Source organism: Nicotiana tabacum, chromosome 21, assembly GCF_000715075.1.
Source record: "Nicotiana tabacum cultivar K326 chromosome 21, ASM71507v2, whole genome shotgun sequence".
In the NCBI taxonomy this organism is placed as follows: domain Eukaryota; kingdom Viridiplantae; phylum Streptophyta; class Magnoliopsida; order Solanales; family Solanaceae; genus Nicotiana; species Nicotiana tabacum.
The window spans coordinates 89,851,560-89,870,535 of NC_134100.1; the positions used below are offsets into that span (position 1 = coordinate 89,851,560).

General features: G+C 35.0%; 2 protein-coding genes across 5 annotated transcripts; both read right to left on the minus strand.

Moving 5' to 3' along the window:
- Positions 1-432: 432 nt before the first annotated feature.
- LOC107789690 (U-box domain-containing protein 34-like) lies at positions 433-6,510 on the minus strand. Of its 4 annotated transcripts, none has more exons than XM_016611546.2 (10): positions 6,085-6,510; positions 5,011-5,132; positions 4,825-4,940; positions 4,403-4,524; positions 4,043-4,281; positions 3,787-3,888; positions 3,087-3,515; positions 1,589-2,335; positions 1,310-1,483; positions 433-829 (listed from the first exon to the last, which is right to left on the minus strand). In XM_016611546.2, the coding sequence occupies exons 1-10, from the start codon at positions 6,410-6,412 to the stop codon at positions 824-826; spliced, it is 2,385 nt and encodes a 794-aa protein (XP_016467032.1). In that variant the 5' UTR covers positions 6,413-6,510; the 3' UTR covers positions 433-823. The 4 variants fall into 4 exon arrangements, with proteins under 4 accessions (XP_016467032.1, XP_075098351.1, XP_016467030.1 ...); XM_075242250.1 differs by having other exon boundaries at positions 5,011-5,129; positions 6,085-6,373; XM_016611544.2 differs by lacking the exon at positions 433-829 and having other exon boundaries at positions 918-1,483; positions 6,085-6,508.
- Positions 6,511-12,774: 6,264 nt separating this feature from the next.
- LOC107789691 (lycopene epsilon cyclase, chloroplastic) lies at positions 12,775-18,313 on the minus strand (the record flags this gene model as incomplete). Its single annotated transcript, NM_001325477.1, is given in 12 exon segments — positions 12,775-12,923; positions 12,981-13,151; positions 13,838-13,970; positions 14,060-14,185; positions 14,267-14,363; positions 14,641-14,748; positions 14,821-14,964; positions 15,328-15,430; positions 15,521-15,631; positions 15,744-15,879; positions 16,398-16,572; positions 17,870-18,313. Coding segments are annotated over 11 exon segments (1,575 nt in total). The 5' UTR covers positions 18,146-18,313.
- Positions 18,314-18,976: the final 663 nt, after the last annotated feature.

Consider the following 18,976-nt stretch of genomic DNA (forward strand, 5'->3'; position numbering starts at 1 on the left):
CACCCAAATCAGATTTTTCAAAATAAATTTGGGAATTTATGGCCAAACGCTAACTAAATTTCAAGTTTATTCTGGTGGTTAATTTATTTTTCGTTTTTCAAATGTGAGCATGAGATGTACGACCCTGCTTGGAGGGGGTAGGGAGACAGTCTGACAGACAGCAAGATTGATTGACTATAAAGGTGGATCCCAAAGTTCAGAGGCTAGGCCACGATTTAAAGGTTATGGATATGGATTCTAATCCTTTAAATTATGGGTTCCAAATTAATAGTTATACATATTAATAAAAAATTTAAGACAAATACAAGATTTAAGTTACTGGGTTCAGCGGAATTCTTAGCCAACACTCTAGCTCCGCACCTGCTTCAAGTGATTCACCATTTATAAGAAGCCACGACTACAATATTCCCAACCCTTTGTGAGAGAAAATGACAAGAACATCCTCAGACTGAAGTGCTTTTTTGTTGTTGTTGTTATTTTGAATTTGTACGGTATCATGCATGGTTTGCTATTCAACAACTTTAGAATGTAAATGTTGGGGGCCATATCCATATACTAGTCCTAATCATAGAAATTGTGAGTTGAGGATCTCCTACTCTAAAATACATCAAGTCTAGAAGTTTGTCATCCTATTCTGCATTGTAATAACCTCCTTGGACATCTCAGCGGCGGGATTTGATACCTGCATCCGATCGAAGTTGCATTTTAGTGCTCCCCTAACATAAAGGGGAGATTTTTCTAAGTGGGTCGCTTCGCGCAAGACATTGCTTAGGACCAACGGGTCACACGACAGGTGCACGATCTACTTTGCACGTTCCATCCTTCAGCCCTGCATTAATGTCAAATTCATATTCACTTTCTTCAACAATCTAGTGCTTCAAAATCAATAAGTATGGTAATGTCAAATTGCCAATATGTCCCCAAGACTAATTTTTTCCCTTGCTTCCAAATGAACAATACAGTATGTTGAGAAAAACAAATTTAGCTACATACAACTTTCAGCTACTCCTTGTTGAAAGCAAGGATATAATTCAGACTCTTCCACTGGAAGAAAATCAATCAAAATGTATTATGTTACATTTTCTATAGGTTTTCCCTACCATCAGGAGCTATACAATACTTTAAAAAACTACAGTTGATAATGTACACTAGAATGATGTATATGAACATAACACACTTGACTTTGTTCTAAAGTCACTTGTGAATAAAAGAGACCTATTAATAATCTTTTCTTTTCCCAATTCTCCTTTTGGCTTGATATCATGCACTTTGTGACCCTGTTTCATGGTCTGGTTCTGAACGACGTTACCTGTGATCGCCACTCTTGTATAGCTAGTCGCAATGTGCGATTTGGTGTGACCAGCTGGTGCTGCAGTAACTGTTTTGTCACTGGTGATACACTATGTCTGGTGAGCCATAACTTTATTGCTCTATGCTCATATGTAAAACCATCAGCTGCTATCTGTGGATCTTCCATTACTTCCTGCAAAGATGTTGCATGATACAAGAGCAGAAAGCAGAATGAGATGCATGCACAAAAACTACACTAGAAATGACTATGTCATCCTCTGGAATTTCCAGTTCTCACCTGAACGATTGGGCATAAGTACGGACTAGGTGCCTGTATAAGGTTCTTCTCCACCTTGGTAAGCATGTCAGCAAATTCAGAAAGTCTCTTCAAAAGTGGAAGAACTTCAGTCTCGAGGTCTGGTCTATCTCGACATCTAAGGTTACAGCATTTTAGCGCCATCCTAGCAAGCTCCTCTGCTTCAATTAATGGCCAGTCAGGAACTGACTTATCAAGTATATCAACCAATGAATTACTATTTATAGCATCTTCAAACATCATTATAAGGCCATTAGGACGACAAGCAGCCAGTAATTGGAGTGTTATTATTCCAAAAGCATAAAGATCAGACTTTGGCCTGAGTGTGCCAGTTCTTTGATACTCTGGATCCATGTAACCAAGGGTGCCAGCGAGAACAGAGTTCCTATATTCTGTAACACTTTCTGGGACAATATCTGATATAATTTTTGCTAGACCTACATCTCCTATTTTGCTCACGAAATTTTTGTCCAGCAATATATTTCCTGGTTTTAGATCTCGATGAACAATAGGCTCAGGCTTTGAGTTGTGCAAGAATGCAAGAGCGCATGCCACTTCAAAAAGTATCCTGAATCGAAAAAACCAAGGAAATAGTTTGCTGTTCCGTTCCAAAATGCAATCTTCCAGGCTTCCGTTCTCCATATACTCATAAACAAGACAACCATTTTCAGGACAGGCTCCAAGCAGTAAAACAATGTGTGGATGATGTAACTGGCTAAGAACCTCCACCTACAAATGATCTACTATTATATCAACAGAAGTTGAAAGAATCTGCTATAAGTGACTACAATTAGACTTGGGACCAACTATATCTAGTAAACAGTCCATATATTCATGAAACAAATAATTGTGCACAAGACAAAATACATGATGAATTGCTGTGTAATGTTTCTAAGAATGCTTGTCAATAAACATATTATTTAACGTGAAGAGAATTAGCAGGACAAATGGTATAACATGCCCCAATGTGATGGTACGGCATCAAAAAGTAAGATCGAAAACCATGTCTAATGTTAATGGAATTTTGAGCTTATCTGATTTTTATTTATAACCGGGAAAAAACAATTAGTGGGGTGACGTTGATATGCATTGTGAACAACTCCCGTTGCCAGAGCAGGGAATATAGATACTTAAAAGGGTCTTGGATTGGTGATTTCTCAGGAAAAGGGCAAGGAATGTAAGGTGTGAAGTTGGAACTCTTGTTCTGTGCTGATAATAGTACTATAAAAGGTGTTTCAGACTATAAACTAAGGCACTTACAAATGCAAGCAAGGATTGTGCCTTTCTTTTTAATTGATATGGTAAACCCCAACCCCACCCAAGAGTCAATAGTGGCTCTTTTTTCACTTTAACTCCAATCTCTTGGTTGAAGGTGGGGGGTATTTTCCCTATGTTACGTGTAACTTTTCAGCGCAAGGAGGCATGCTTAAGATTGCGTAACTCAAAATGAAAGAGAAAACAGAAAAGCTTGAAGAAACACCTCTCTTAGAAATTCCTCTTTCTTTTCGGATGCGTCAGAACAAAGAACTTTGATGGCAACAGGAGTATGATCAAGATCGCCTTTGTAAACTTTCCCATATGCCCCTTCACCAATTATCTTGGACTCGGAAAAGTTATCAGTTGCAACCGCAATTTCTTCCCTAGTCAACCTTCTGTACCGGTCATCAGATGATAATAGTGCATCGACAGTTTTCTTTTTCTCTAAGGACTGTTGCAGTGCCTTCAACTCTGCTATCTGCCTCTCATAAGTCTCTTCTGAAAGCAATTTTCTTGCTGTCTCAACCTCCTTCTCAGCTTCAATATGCTTCTCCTTCTCTTCAGCAGCAATTTTCCTTAGGTTTTCTTCTCTTTTCTTGGCGGCATTCACTTTTCCAGACTCTTCAAGGTATTGCGAAGAAAATAACTGGACCTGAAAGACAGTGTGCAATGTAATGTCAGAGCTTGCTGGTAGAAGTGCACAAGTCTATGGTGGGGACATCAGTATCTTGCCTAGTCAATTTACCAACTTATCCTGTACCTCATGAATGTTGTAAAGCCATCAACTAAAATGGATCTCAACTAGATTATGGAGAGCATGATTCTGGATCAGCAGCAAAAATAATTGTTGTTTCCGGTATGAAAGATGAGCACTTCAAGATTACCAAATGAGTTTAGGTAAAGTAAACTGATAAAAAGCTTACTTTGTTTCGGGTATGGATCAGGTCTTCGCATGTTTGATTGTACATTGCTAAAGTAGTCTGTAATTCTAGGCGCACCCTCTCCACTTCCTCTTGAATGTCCAACTGTAAATAGACAGAAATGTCATAATAAAAGTACCACATCAATCTATATAGATGTTATTGTACTAAATAACATTAATACTATAAAATGACATTTGGAATATAAAAAGCATGCACGTTTTAAGAGGAATTCTTGGAGAAAAGCTGTCAAAGTTACCTGCTCTGAGTAAGTGGAAGAATGACATCCCTTCACTGCCTCCAGACCTGTGGTCACATTTTCCAGATTTCGATTAGGTCTGTGTTGAGGAGTGACATAATTAGAAGAGTTCCCATCGACAAATGCTGGAAAATTCAGATGGCTCGATGCAAGGGATGATGATCTACTGTGAGAGACACCATCTATAGAGGCAGAAGATGCACTGGATTTTTGTTTATTGATTGTAGGAAGATCACCTTCTGTTTCACAGTATACAAGCACTTTTATTAGAAGTCAGAAACTGCTATTCCTGAATGGCAGAAAAGAGAGAACTTCAGAGAGCAAGATAAAAGATTGAGAGTCCAAAAGATCTCCACGTACCAGTAGCCAATAAGGGATTTAACGAATTTGTCATTAGCTTATTTGAGGACACCACATAAACATCACAACATTCTGGAGCATGCTTGAGGATAATTGAAGGCACGCTTGATCCCTTCAGCTTCCTAGTAAAAATTGATCAGATTTAGCACAAGCAGCGATTGGGAATCAAACATCTCCACTAAAAATCATCACGGGAAAAGGTCGTGTTGCAGCATTAGAGAAGCTAGTATTGTCAAAAGAAAACAAGATTTCTAAACCACCATTAAGCTACATTAAGACAATGGACTATAATTTGGGTAATTCATGAAGGAAATTTAATATTAGATTAATAAGCCATTGATATTATTACCAGTGTTAAACTCCACCAGCAAATATAATGAGTGATAAACCCAAACCCAAGACATCTTGACCCTATGCCATACCTGGAAAAGTAATTGGGAGAGTAAGAGCCCAAGACTAAACTTTTAATCCCAGAGTCATTTACATATTTTAGTAGCACAGTCGCAGGATTATTCCCTTCCAGCACCAAAGTCTCAACCTACAGGAAGTTCAGTCACAAAATACTACACAAAGGAGGAGAACTTGGTACTAAAAAGAAAGAAGCTTACATTTTTTCTTTTGCACAAAATCTTAAATGGGATAAAGATTTCTTCACATTGAGCCCTCTTATCCTCCATATACAGTTTCACGACATTGGCCTCAAGCTCATTAACAAGAGTGCTCTCTCCTGCTATAATATTGATCAGCCATAGACATTACCAAACAGATAATACTCAAAACTAAAAAGATAGCAACTTGCCAATAGCTATCAGATATGATACCACCTTTAAATAAATTTAGAAATTGTTCATTCAAACATAAAGTAGTAACGGTAAAGAGGAAATCAACCTCAACTACCTCATTCAAATTCAATCAGCCAGCAAACTTTCCATGAAAATAAAGCAATTCAAAGGTAACATCTTTCATCCTGAAGAATTAAGCATTTCCAACATAAAATAATCAATTAACCAAACAATCAACTAACCCTCAATCCACATCTAGTTACGGTCGGCTACATGAATACTACTCCATCCATCTCATTTTATGTGGCGTTTTTTGACTAAGACTTTTGAAACTTGTGGTCTAAAACACATAGACATTTGTGCGGCTATAAATCAACTCACTAAGGATAAAGTTAGAATTTTAAAGTTAAATTTTTCTAAATAACAGTGCTTGTAGTCTAAAAAAAAGCCATGGACATTTGTGCAACTATAAAATCTAAAGGTAAAATGAGAATTTTAAAGTTAAATTATTTCTTAATATAGAAAAATGAACTAATAAGGAAAGGATGCCACATAAATTGCGCGAGAGTGAGTATATTTATTCTGCTCTTTTCGAGCCAATGCCCCATACTAATATGGATAAGAGTTTAAGTTCTATGCACAGATGGCGTAAAACATTATTTACACAATCAGGTTAATTAAAATCTAATTGCAAGTAACTCCATTTAACAGCATTGGTCGGTAACCTAGAACAAATAGTAAGTCAGGTTAATTAAAATCACTCCATTTAACAGCATTGGTCGGTAACCTAGAACAAATAGTAAATAACATGCTATAACGGGTTAAATTTCACTGATGCCGCAAAATAATTATATAACGTCAGTGTATATAACTTAAATCCTACTGATAAAGAAAATTTACATGGAGTTGGAATTGTGGTGATTGTGGGCATAACATGAATGAGTACAAATCGATGAGCTTTAGCCAACAGCTTCTCCACTGCCCATTTCACCGCGCGTTGACTACTTTTCCCTTCCGCACTCTTAACTGCCACCGCCACGGTGACCGTCTCCGTCGTTGACGACGGAGAACCACCAGTATCTCCGTCAACGTTCACTTTCATTTTCGAAACAGAGAAGGAATATGCCACTACGTGATCAACCAAAAGAGAGAAGAAAATATTATGGAGAATATTGTACATTTGACGTGTAATTTGGGGGTCAATTTGCAGTTTTTTAAAAGTTGACATTGGGCCATAAGAGGACCGGGTCAGTTTGACGGCCCAGACGTGCAATGGGCGTTTAGATAAATTATTCTGGGCCGGGCCCACTTGGTCCAGATTCGACGTGGTTTAGTAGTTCCTTTCTATTTCTTTATTACTTTTTTAAGTTTTGACTTCAACTTTAGAGGAGTGTTAGCATAAAAAATTGGGAGGAAAATCAAGGGAGATCTGCTCATTTCACACTCAACCAATAAAAAAAAATGTATAAATCCATAAAGTTGGAATAAATATTATAGTAGAAACCATCTGATATTTGTATTAGTTGAAGAATGAAGTGCTCGATGAATAATTAATGTTCGTATGAATTAGCTGGACCTCCACTGTTTTAAAAAGGAAAAAATACAAAATTGATCGTTCAGCCTAAACTAATTACATTCGCTAGCCAAAAAATATATAAAACATATATATATTATATGTATAAAGGAGAGCCTTGGCGTAACTAGCAAAATTGTTGTCATGTGATCAAGGGGTCACAGTGTTCGAGCCTTGGAAACACCTCTTGCAGAAATGCAGGGTAAGGCCGCGTACAATAGACCCTTATGGTCTGACCCTTTCCTGGATCCCGCGCATAATGGGAGCTTAGTGCACCGGGCTGTCAATGTATATTATATGTATATAATAAATATATATACAAAAAATATATATTTTATCGGCTATTATTTTTGGGAGCGGTTAAAACTATGCATTGTTCTTTTAAAAAATATATTGTTCTAACTCAAGTAGTTGTTTGATGGGTATGATGTATTAGGGAAAATAATATATGTATTAGTTGGTATTATTAATTCTTATTGGGTAGTATTTTTCAACCTATGTATACATGTATTAGTTATACACTCTATTAAGTACTATTCTTATACATATACCATAATTTTTAATATATGGATAAGCATGTATAAAGATAGAATTGCACTTTCAAAATCTTTTTCAAAGATATGGAGGGTATTTTTGTAAATAAATAATTTTAAAAAAATTATGCAATGCATATTATTTTTAATGCACCAAACCAAGCAATTGATAGAAAATAACTCAACATAACTAATACCAACATAAACATACTATTTTTATATGCCCTAGTAAACGACCCTAAGAGTAACTCCTAATATATATATCCACCACACAAATACAAGATAATGAACTGACAAGTTAAGACATATAAAAAAAAATAGTAAAAAGTAAAATGTTTTTCCCTTATATTTCTCATTATTGAAACATAACTTTTCTTGAAACTAATACTTTTCCAAAAGATAGATAGTTTCATAGTTGATCCTTAGTTGACAATACGCATATCCGTTTGTTTACAATTAACAAATATTTTTCTTTTCCTAAAGATAGATAATGTCCAAGTTGATTCTTAGGGTGTGTCTTGTATATGGAGAAAAATATTTTCTGACTAATATTTTCTCTTCTTTTTAAAAAAAAAAAAAACTTGGTTGGTCAAAAACATTTCTCTAAGAAAAGTTTCAGGGTAGGAGGGAAGATCAAAAGAATGATTCATTCGGATCCACGAACTTTTTCGACCCAAAAATTAAGAATCAATGAAATATCTATCTATCCATGAACATTTATTCTATCTGTATATCTAAGGAATCTCTATATTCCTTAAAAATCACACAATAATTTGTTGCTTCACACCTTAGCAACTGGAAGATGAGCACGTTTTGCTATTCTTCACCCAAAAAAAAAAAAATGTCCCCCCTAAATCACATATACGTTTGGAATAATTCAATTACACTAAATCAAAGTCAAGAAAAGATCTCAGAGTACTCTAGCATATTCTTACACTGAACTATTATATTTTGGAAGACTAATTCATGCCATGTATATATCTCTCTATTCGTTGCACATGTGAAGATGAGAGTACTCTGATGTAATGTAATGAATAAGTCTGTATTTATGTCTTCACTTGGTATAATCAGAGGCGGAGCTAAGATTTTAAGTTTATGGGTTCGGAATTCTAATTGGTTTATATAAATTACTGGTTTCTAAATTAATAATTTATATACATATTCAATGAATTTTTTAAGACAAATATATGACTCGAACCAAAGCTATTGAGTTCGACCAAACCTGCTCCTGATACTCTAGCTCTAACCCTATGTATAATCATGGATAACGGAATATATGATAGTTCAGATGCATTAATGCTTAAGTCACACTGCCGATCATTCATTGTTCATACGTTTGCTAAATTAAATAAGATCTATAATTATAAAGCACTAAAATAAGTTTATACTACTAGCTGGTTACACAAAAACTAATTACAGGTATGAGGTATGAAAATAGTAACACTAAATATAAGTTAGATAAACTGCTACAGGTTAAAATACCTATAGTGGACTTAGGGAGGAGGGGTTGAAGTGTGACGGATAGAGAGCGAGCACGCAGATCTTCAAGCGTGGAATTTCGCAAGAACCATGTGTGCTCACTCTCTTCTGTCACTCTTCCTAACTTGTCGCGTTACCTGTAAACAAAACTGTAACTTGTTGTGAGACATGATACATCCAGCAGATAGTTATCTCTACAATTTAGTAACGGATAACCCAATGCACTAAATTCCCCTTATACATAAGGTTCGAAAAAAATTACACCATAATAGGTTTGTCTTATACAGTCTTACCTCCAATTTCTTCTAGAAGTTGTTTCACGAGTTGAACCTATGACCCTAATCACAATCGCATGAACTCTATTACCATTGTGCCAAAATTCTCTTCTTTCTTTGCAACCTATTAGGGCAACAAAATAAGAGGATATTTACTAGAACACTAAGCTCTTTCTTGCTTCTATAATAAATGATGTGGTCGTCCATCTAATTGGATTTTTATAGAAGGCTAAAAGTGGTTCTTCCTCTTCTTTTCATATTCTTTTCCCTCCTTTATCCATTTGTTGATTAATTAAATATTAGAATGTATTAAAACAGCCAATTAGGATTATGCATTGGTTTAGTTATCCGACATGTGTATGTTTAGCTTTTGTTTTATCTTTTTAACACTCCAATCATACTAATCTAGAATCAAGGAAGCAGTAGTGACGAACTAGAATTAATACTTCAGTATTCTTTAATCACTTTCTCTAATGCAATTAAAACTTCCTATGATTTTTTAATCCTTTTATCCCTTCTCCTTTTAACAGCATTAGCGACTTTGGAATCACTTGATGTTTCCGCTTCAAAAGCTTCAAATTAATGCGGCTGCTGGCCAATCTAATTACGTGGTATTAATTTATGATGATTAATTTAGATGTTTTCATCTATTCGGTCTCCTAAATATATCTGCTCTAAAATAATTGTCGTTTTAGAAAATCAAAGTATAATTAATGTATTGTTTTTCATTTTACCTTTAGTATTAAATGTTCTTGAAAGTAAAAACATTGATTATATAGCACACAAAACTTAATGGTGAAGAGTATTATTAAATAAGGGCATAGTTAGTTAAAAAACACTCTTATTAATAGTTTCTTAAGGACGGTATAAAAGAGAAATACGACAACTAATATGGACCGGAAGGAGTAATAACTACATGATGTAACCGTCTATAAAAGGTGTAATTAGTGAAAATAAGGCAAATTACATTCTATAACATTAAAAATTAATACACTAGTCGTCAATATATATAAGTTAAGTCCTTTTAAGAATTTAAATTTCCTCGACTTCATCAAGGTTGGCCTAGAAATAAAAATGTAGTAAGAACTAACTCAAAAAAAGAAAACTTTTTTTTATAGGATTAATATATCTTGTTCAATATTATTCTCTTCCAGTGTACGTTTATCACTATGAGATGACTGAAAGTACAAGAGGGGGAGGGGGAGGGTTAATTGTCGATTTTTCTTTTTATATCCTAAATAGTTGACTAGTTTACCAAATAGTTGACTGAAAGTAAAGGCAGAATAAAAAGACAGAAGTAAATACCCAGAATCTTTATATTGGTTCGGATTCAATGTGAATCCTACTCTAGTCCCTTTAGGTTGCAAGGGTGTTCTCTCTTCAAAGCTCCTTGAAAACTTCGTACAATTGTGTTGATGTTATCTCCGAACACCAACTCACTCTTGGTTCTAAGTACACTCATAATAATTGATACAATGTCTCACCAAAGTTTTTCTTCTCTCTATTAATTACACAGTAAACTACACTTAGATTACAATGCTTATTTAGAGTAGAACAAAGAGCATAGAGTTGGTTTGATCAAAGTATATGATTCTTCCTTGATAATCTGCAATATTTACTCGAACTTTGGCTTGACTAATTTCAGCAGATCGTTGAGAGATTTGCGATCCCAAGGGAATTGATCCTTGGAGTTGAATATGTTATGATTCATTATAAGAATAAGTGTAGAGCTTCCTTAGTTTGGTTCTTGATTGCCGGTCATTTTTTTTTTTGAAATAGAATCTCCTTGTGTGAATGGTCCTTAGATTGTTCCTTGATCTAAGGGATTGATAGCTTTCCTTTGCAACGCATATCTTTAGTAATCTGAGCAGATGTAATTTCGGCAACCTAGATCTCCTCAAATCTTGGTCCTTCCTTCTTTATACTCTATCATCCGGGTTGTCGTATCTTTTACAAATCTCTTTATTCTTGGACTTTCCTTTCTTGTTTCTATTGACAGATCTTTGCATTCTTCCTTTCTTGTCTTCTTTCGCACATTATTGGCAGACTTGCTCGCATCTTCCTTTGCGTTTTGAATGATCCTGCAAACAAAGATATGTTATTTTTTATCATTAAAATCTAGATATAACAATGACCAATTACACATTTTTCATTTGTGTTCACTATCAACAACTTACAATGGAGTTTAAAGAACAACTGATAACTAAGAGTAAGTTCTTCTCCTTAATATATGGAAGATACAAGATTTCAACTTTATGGGTGATTGAGTTGTAGATTTTAGAACGACGATTTCAAGTGCTTATAATTGAGTTCTAAATTTAATATGTGTACATATTTAATTAATTTCTTAAGAAAAATACACTATTTGAGCAAAAACTACTTGAATTTTGAGCTTCTAGCTTTGGCCCCGGAAGACAATTCAACCAATAGAAGTTCGACAGACATATATGAAAAACAACCAATAAAAGATCGACAGACATTCAACGGTATTATGTTCCAAAACTCAAAGACTTTCACTAATTAATTAGCACTTATGCTAGCTTTTGCGTTAAACAAAACTACTTTTACAAGAACCATTAATTCTGAGAATATTAACCTACTGGAGAGCATTATCATTATGACCTCATGCCTTTACAACATCTCTGATCCTATAATATAGCACTACTGTATTTTGCCACTGTGTTTGTGTTGCTAGATCGTAGATCGTATTCTTGGGAATGTTATTCGGCTCAAAATTAGGCTTATCCAAAAAGGAAAAAGCCATATCCAAGAATGCAAGCGTCCCATAATATAACATTCAATCATTGGTACTTTAATTTCATGCAAACATCAATTGGCTCAGTAAGTGTGATTCTTTCATGTTGCCATAACTTTTAGCTAGCATTTGGATATAGATTTGATTGAAATTTGAAAAATAAGTTTTTGAAGTTGTCTTTAAAAGTAATTTTTGGAAGTTGAAATTGTATTTGGACATGCATTTTATTTGAAAAAAAAGTTGTGATGTTGTGTGTTGGAAGAAAATTTTCACCCAAACACTGCCGAAAACCAGCTTTTGAGAATTTAAAAAAAAAATTCTCAAAAACTGATCATATTCTATGAACAAATATTGTTTTCAATTGTTTTTCATAACCACCTACCAAATCTATAGCCAAACGGGGGCTTAAACTTTCTTTTGATTGTCTCTGTCTTTGGATTATATCGTGAGACAAGTACTCGAGTTGCTAGATATGTTTGGGTACTAGTCAAAGTAGGGACGTTATAGTTATAGGCAAAAGCTCTTCTATATTAAATAATAATAATATGAAACGTCTCATCTGAAAAAGACAAAAAGGGCATCCTAGTGCACAAAGCATCCCGCGTTCATGCATGATCCGGGAAAGAGCTGTATCCCGAAGGGTGTGATGTAGACAGCCTACCCCAACACAAACATTTGAGCCTTATCTCAAAGATTGATTTATTTCATTATAAGTCTATAACGCGTCTTTCTCGTATACATGTTAAATATATAATTAAGCAAAAAAAAATATGCTAACAGTTTAAGCTTTTAAATGATATGGTCACATACTTCAACATGGTATCAGAGCAGGCAAAGGTCCTGGGTTCGAATCTCACCGCCAACCAATATCAGAAACAATTTCCACGTACTTGGCTCATCAAAAAGATCAAACCCACACATAGGGGGGTGTTGAAGGCATAATTAAGTAAATAGAAGTGTGTTCTCTCTAACAGCCATTTATTGAAGCTAATAGAGTGCAATGAATCATTACATCTGGACAAAGAAGCAGATACAAAATGAAATTGGCTAATTTATTTAACCATATTAACCTAGTCAAGATGTTATATACAAAGCCTCGAGAGGCGGCGGATTCTATTATGAATCTGAAATGATGAGGCATCTGTTCTAGAGAACAGATTCAAGAACTAATGTAGAAGGAACTACTCTAAAATGTAAGATAAGTTCTTATCATGGTTGCACCAGTTGGATCAGATAACAAATGTCTGATTAGGCCTTTTCTCATGTCATTTGGTGCAATAATAAACATGTAGAAGGCAAATAACATGAGGTCTGCTGATGAAAGACTAGAGCCAAGAAATCCTTGCCACATCCTGCAATAAGTACACTCCTCATTAGTACTGTTGAAACTAGAAGTTTCTTTTTGTATTCGGGAAGGACTTAACTTATATACACTGACAGTTTAAGAAATTTACGCTTTTGGGATTCTTATGTCAGTTGGAAACATAGAAAACTTGTACGTACTTTTCGTTTTGATTTTTGTTTCGTATAATGTTGACTTGAGAAGAATTTAAATAGGGAATATGGTCATTGAGGATTCATATAGCTGCCAGAGGCGGAGCCAAGATTTCAAGTTTATGGGTTCGGAATTCTACTCGTTTTAAGGTATTAGGTTGTAAATTAATAATTTATATATATTCAATGAATTTTTTAAGACAAATAGAGGGTTCGAACCAAAACTATTGGGTTCGGCAGAACCTGCTCGGGGCACTCTAGCTCCGCCCCTGATAGCCGCTCCAACTTGTTTGGTACTGAGGGCATAGTTGTTGTTGTTGTTGTTGGTATTAATGTTCTTAACCTGTTGTATCATGTTGAACTGCCTTATTTTGTGCATTATTAATTTCACTTATTATAAACAGTTACATGTACTTATTTGTTTTTTGATCATCTTGTAGTATAAATATTATTTATATTGTAAGTGTATAGAAGTTAAATTGATTTGGAATACGATGCTACATCATCGAAGATAACGGGGTGATGGAGCAAGATCAAACCATACCATTTTGGCACACGGAAGAATGCGCGGAAAAATGACCTAATCCCCTCAATATCCAACTGCAATATGAGTGCCAATCCAAATAGGAAAAACGATCGTTGCCTTTTTCGTTCTTGTGGCCAAAGGGTGTTCCAAGCTGAAGAAAATATGAGCAACTTGCTGAGTCTATAAAGGTCAGGACACTACAAATGCAGTCAAAAACTAGTATAATTGGATAACAAGTACCTTGAGTTGAGATACTTGTGGTACTTGAACTGGTTAGCATGTTCTTGACATGATTTTGTCGTAAAATATTAGCAAGTACGGAGGCGCATTTTGGTGCCTCGGACAGTGATCTGACAACTGAATAACCTGTTAATGCAGTAGAGGAAGTTTCAGAAGCATTGCATTTAAAGAACACAGTAATAGTAATGTATTTTCTTCTCTTATTACCTGTAGCTGGATGAACCATGCTAGCAGCAGCACCAAATGCAAGTGTTTTTTGCTCGGTATTTGGTAAAGATCCACCAACTGGTATGTATGACCATTCCTGCGTAAAATTTTGTTATCGTCATTTTTCAGTCATTCTCTAGTGTGTTCACGGGGAGTCTTGGCATAACTGGTAAAGTTGTTGCCATGCGACCAGGAAGTCACGGGGTTCGAGCCGTGGAAATAGTCTCTTGCAGAAATGCAGGGTAAGGTTGCGTGCAATAGACCCTTGTGATCTGGCCCTTCCCCACACCCCGCGCATAGCGGGTGCTTAATACACTGGGCATCCCTTTTTTCTCTAGCAAAAATTGCACGTAACTAAAGGCAGAGTGGATTACCTCCTCGTAGATTTGCTTAATTCTTACACCCAGTGTGTTCAATCGTAACATCAGTTTTTTCTTTAACAAATCAAATGGCATTGCATCTTTTGAAGCCAAACAAGTTTCCTACAGATAGATACTTTTATCTGTCACATATAGCCAAGTCGTAAAGTGTGAGGCATAATATCAAAAACTAACCTCGAAAAAGACTCTTGTTTTAGTCATGGGCATGGCATAAAGAAATGTTGGATATTTAGCTTCTAAAGATTGAGCGTCGTGTCTGACATAGTCTCTATAATCCATGAAAACCATCAGGCTTGGATCATACGGATTGTTATCGACCTAATATATAGGGAAAAAAGAAGAAGAATGATCATATAATTGCAGAATTAGCCAAGTTAGGTGCCATAACTGATAATTGGGAAATGCAGATAGCAGTTTCTTGAATGTGCATAACATTATAGTAGTTTCCTTTTATCTGATGAATAGGAAGTCCCATTCTACGTTTACAATAGAAACAGAATCGTCAAATTGAATACATATTCTCCGAGACGAGCAGTGTAAGGATAAGCCAAAAAAAGGAATAATGCAACAATTTGTTCATATAAGCTCGTAAACGATAGCTAGAGATAACAGTTTAATGTTCTTCGAGTGTATAACATGAAAAAACTTCAGAGTTACTTATGTTTGATGATCTTTCTCTACCTCAACTTCCACTCCATAAGCTGTTTGAACAGAAACCCGAGGACCTCCCAACTCATACTGCAAGAATTTCCCTGAGGCAGCACCAGATGCAACAGTGACAAACCTGTTATCATAAGTTAGAAGCGTCAGAACAAGGATGCAGTTAAGTTTCTAACGTGAACAGCGACAATTTGAAGTAGCGGTCCAACTATACCTGCAAGGAATGACAATGTCGCCCTCGCACTCTACAAGACTGTGGCCACTTGTGGACTCAACGATCCTATCCACTTTCGAGTTAAGATATAAAACACCTGCCTCCACACACCTAAGAAGATTAATGTGAATTGCAACTTTTAAGGAAAATAAAATGATGAAACAATTGAAAAGAATAAATTAACAACTTGTATTACATAAGGAACAAGTTCAGTGAATTTAACCTTTTGAGTAACTCCTCGTGCAGTAAATGGCGACTAACTCTTCCATAAGCACGACCGATAAGAATTGGATCGGCATCGTCAAGATATACTATGGTATCCCTCCAAACATGTTCAATGCACGCTTGAAGCCCAAGATCTGAAAAAAGAAAGTATTAAGCATATGAAGTTTGGAGAGTAATTTTAGCCTGGAATATCATATCCTAAACATCAATTTTGCAGTGAAAAACCAAGTTGAGTATCAAAAACCTCAAAACCAATAATGACAGATCCAGTGCTCATGCATATATCTATCGGAAACAGTCTATTTACCTGCACAATGTAGGAGTAAGGTTACGTACTCACTACCTTCCCCAGAACCCACTTATGAGATTACACGATGTTGTTGTTGTTGCCGGTGCTCATGCATATAACTAAAGTAAAGTGATTACTTCAAGTATCAGTTTATGTCTGTGAAATTAACTATCTCTTGGATCTCAAGTTGACAAATTGCTAAAAGGGTGAATGTAACAAGTCCTATGAATCTAGCATTTGATAAAAGGAAATACAATGTGCTTTTTAGCTAATTGTTTCAAGAAAGTAAAACAAAGTGTCCTGTTTCTTGAAAGGATAGGGAGACAAACTAGTTCTTGATAAAAGCCAAATAAAGATTACGACCTTTGAACTCATCCTCCCAAACACCATAGTTATTTGTGAAAGGAAGATCAGGACCAACGAGCCCAACGTTCAATCCGAGTTTAGCAGACTCCGCAGCAAGAGCAAGACCAGCAGGACCACAGCCTATGACCACCAAATCCAGTATAGTTTGTCCAGCTGATGATATTTGTCGCAACTGCAAGCTGAGATAGTATGATGAACAAAGCAATATAGTTGCTAGATATGAGAACTAATAGTTGCTACAGTATTAGAGACCAAAGCAATGTAGTTGCTACCATATTACAGAATTTACACTAACATTGTAAATATTTTCCCAAGCTAACTACATATTGCTTTCAATACTATGTGGGAGATGGTAATATAGGTAAGTAACATATTACAACCGGTTAAATAGTATTAAGAGCCCGTTTGGACATAAGAAAATTTTTCCTTTTTTCCAAAAACATTTCACTTTTTTTTTGAAATGAGCGTTTGTTCATAAAATTTCCAATTTTCACTCGAAGATGCATTTTGAAAATTTTCAAAAATTTGAAAAACTCCAAAAAGTTATTTTTCAAAATTTTCACACAAATCATTCACAAAACTTCAAAAACAACCCAAAATTATATTCATGTCCAAATACAACTCTAAATTTCAAATACCATTTTCGCTTGAAAAAATTTTCCCCCTATTTTGGAATTTTACAATTCTTATGTCCAAACGCCGACTAAAACTACAAAAAGATTCCTACACTATAAGCTTATTAAACTACACAATAGTCTAAACATTTTTTACTACAACAACAAACCCGGTGTAATCCCACAAATAGGGTCTAGGGAGGGAAGTGTGTACGCAGACCTTACCCCTACCTGGTGAAGGTAGAGAGGCTACTTTCGATAGATCATTGGTTCAAGAAAGGTGAAAGGAAGCATTAGCAACAAACAATAATAACAAGAGGATCTAAACATTTTTTACACAGTCAGTATATATGTTAATCCCTTTTTAAAGAGTTTAACTTATATAAACACTGATAGGCTAAAAGAATCTCTATACTATCAACTCGTGCCTAAGAGATAACTATAGTAACCATCCATAATAAGTGGAATTAGCGACCTGGAAAATAAGACACGTAACGTGCTACAACAATTTTAAAATCCACTAAAAATGTAAAATTTGTTACCTTGTCAATGCATACTTACACAATCAGGTTACTTATAAATTAATTACATGCAAATATGTATGATAAACATTAATTTATAACCTAGTAAAGAGTTTACCTACTATCACATCTTAAACTAGGGGCGGAGCTAGGTGGGCGGGAGGGGTTCAGCCGAACCCATTTCGCGAAGAATTACATTATCAGTGTGTATATATATTCTTTTTCTATTTCTTGAAACTTTTCGGTGAAAATACTGCTTCCGTCACTGTATTAAACTACACTGATAATGTAAAATATCTTTTATACTTATTAAAAATGGGATCAAGAAAATCACCTTATCAGAAAGCTTAGACTGCAGATCCATGTCTTTATTCTGCTGCATTTGAACAAAAACAAGTTCTGAACCACCAGCTTTTATATAATCCTCTTCATCGGCAAAATCTTCTTTAACTACTACACAACTCTCATTTCCACTACACTTCACTTGCATATGTATAGGCCAAATTGGTTGCTTTTTTCTTGGCATAATTCTCCTTCTTCCTAATGATTTGAATCTCGGACACGTAAAAACCGCCATTGTAGCAAAATTTCGAGCTCCAATACAATCCATTTTTGAGTATATATTATCTCAATGTAAATATATATTCTTTATCTGACTTCTCTGTTTTTATTTTTCTTTTCTCGAGATTTTTCAAAATATGAGATTTTCATTCATTCTTTTGGTTTAATGGGGTTTTGAAAATTGAAAATGCATGAAAAATTAGCAAGAATTGAAGCTGAAATCAGAATGGAGTTTTGTGAGTCTTTGCTGGTTTTTTGGATGGACAGAGAGCGAAGTTATGGATAGGAAGGAGGGAAGCTTTTTGCTGATGTGTTATTGTCATTTCTCAAAAATGACACGTGGATAGATTTGATTTGCTGGAGTTATTTCGTTCTGAAAATGTTGAGAAGCTTTTTTTGAAGGTCAGTCCATAAATAATTTTCACCAACTAGTCCAAAATAATTTATCTATCAAAATAGCCCAAATATCATTTTGTAACACATCTAGTAGGCGTTTGGACAAAAAAAAAAAAAAAAAAAAATAGTATTTGGAGTTAGAAATTATGTTTAGACATGCATTTCACTTGAAAAAATATTGCAATTTTGTTAGTGGAAAATAATTTTATGAAAATTATGAAAAAGTGGTCAAAATCACTTTTTGATTTTTGAAAAACTCATTTTCAAAAAATTTTCAAAAACTTGCAAAATTTCATGAATACCTTAACTCGATTTAGAAACCACTATTAAACATTAGTTTGTTGGATTGGGTGAAGGATTAAACTGAAAACGTCATGGACAACTATTGAAGCTTGCTTAAGCTTGAATTCAAAATGTTGAGTTTTCGAAATTGGAATTTATTTCGAGTGAGTGTTGTTGGAATAGATTGGGTACATCTTAATGA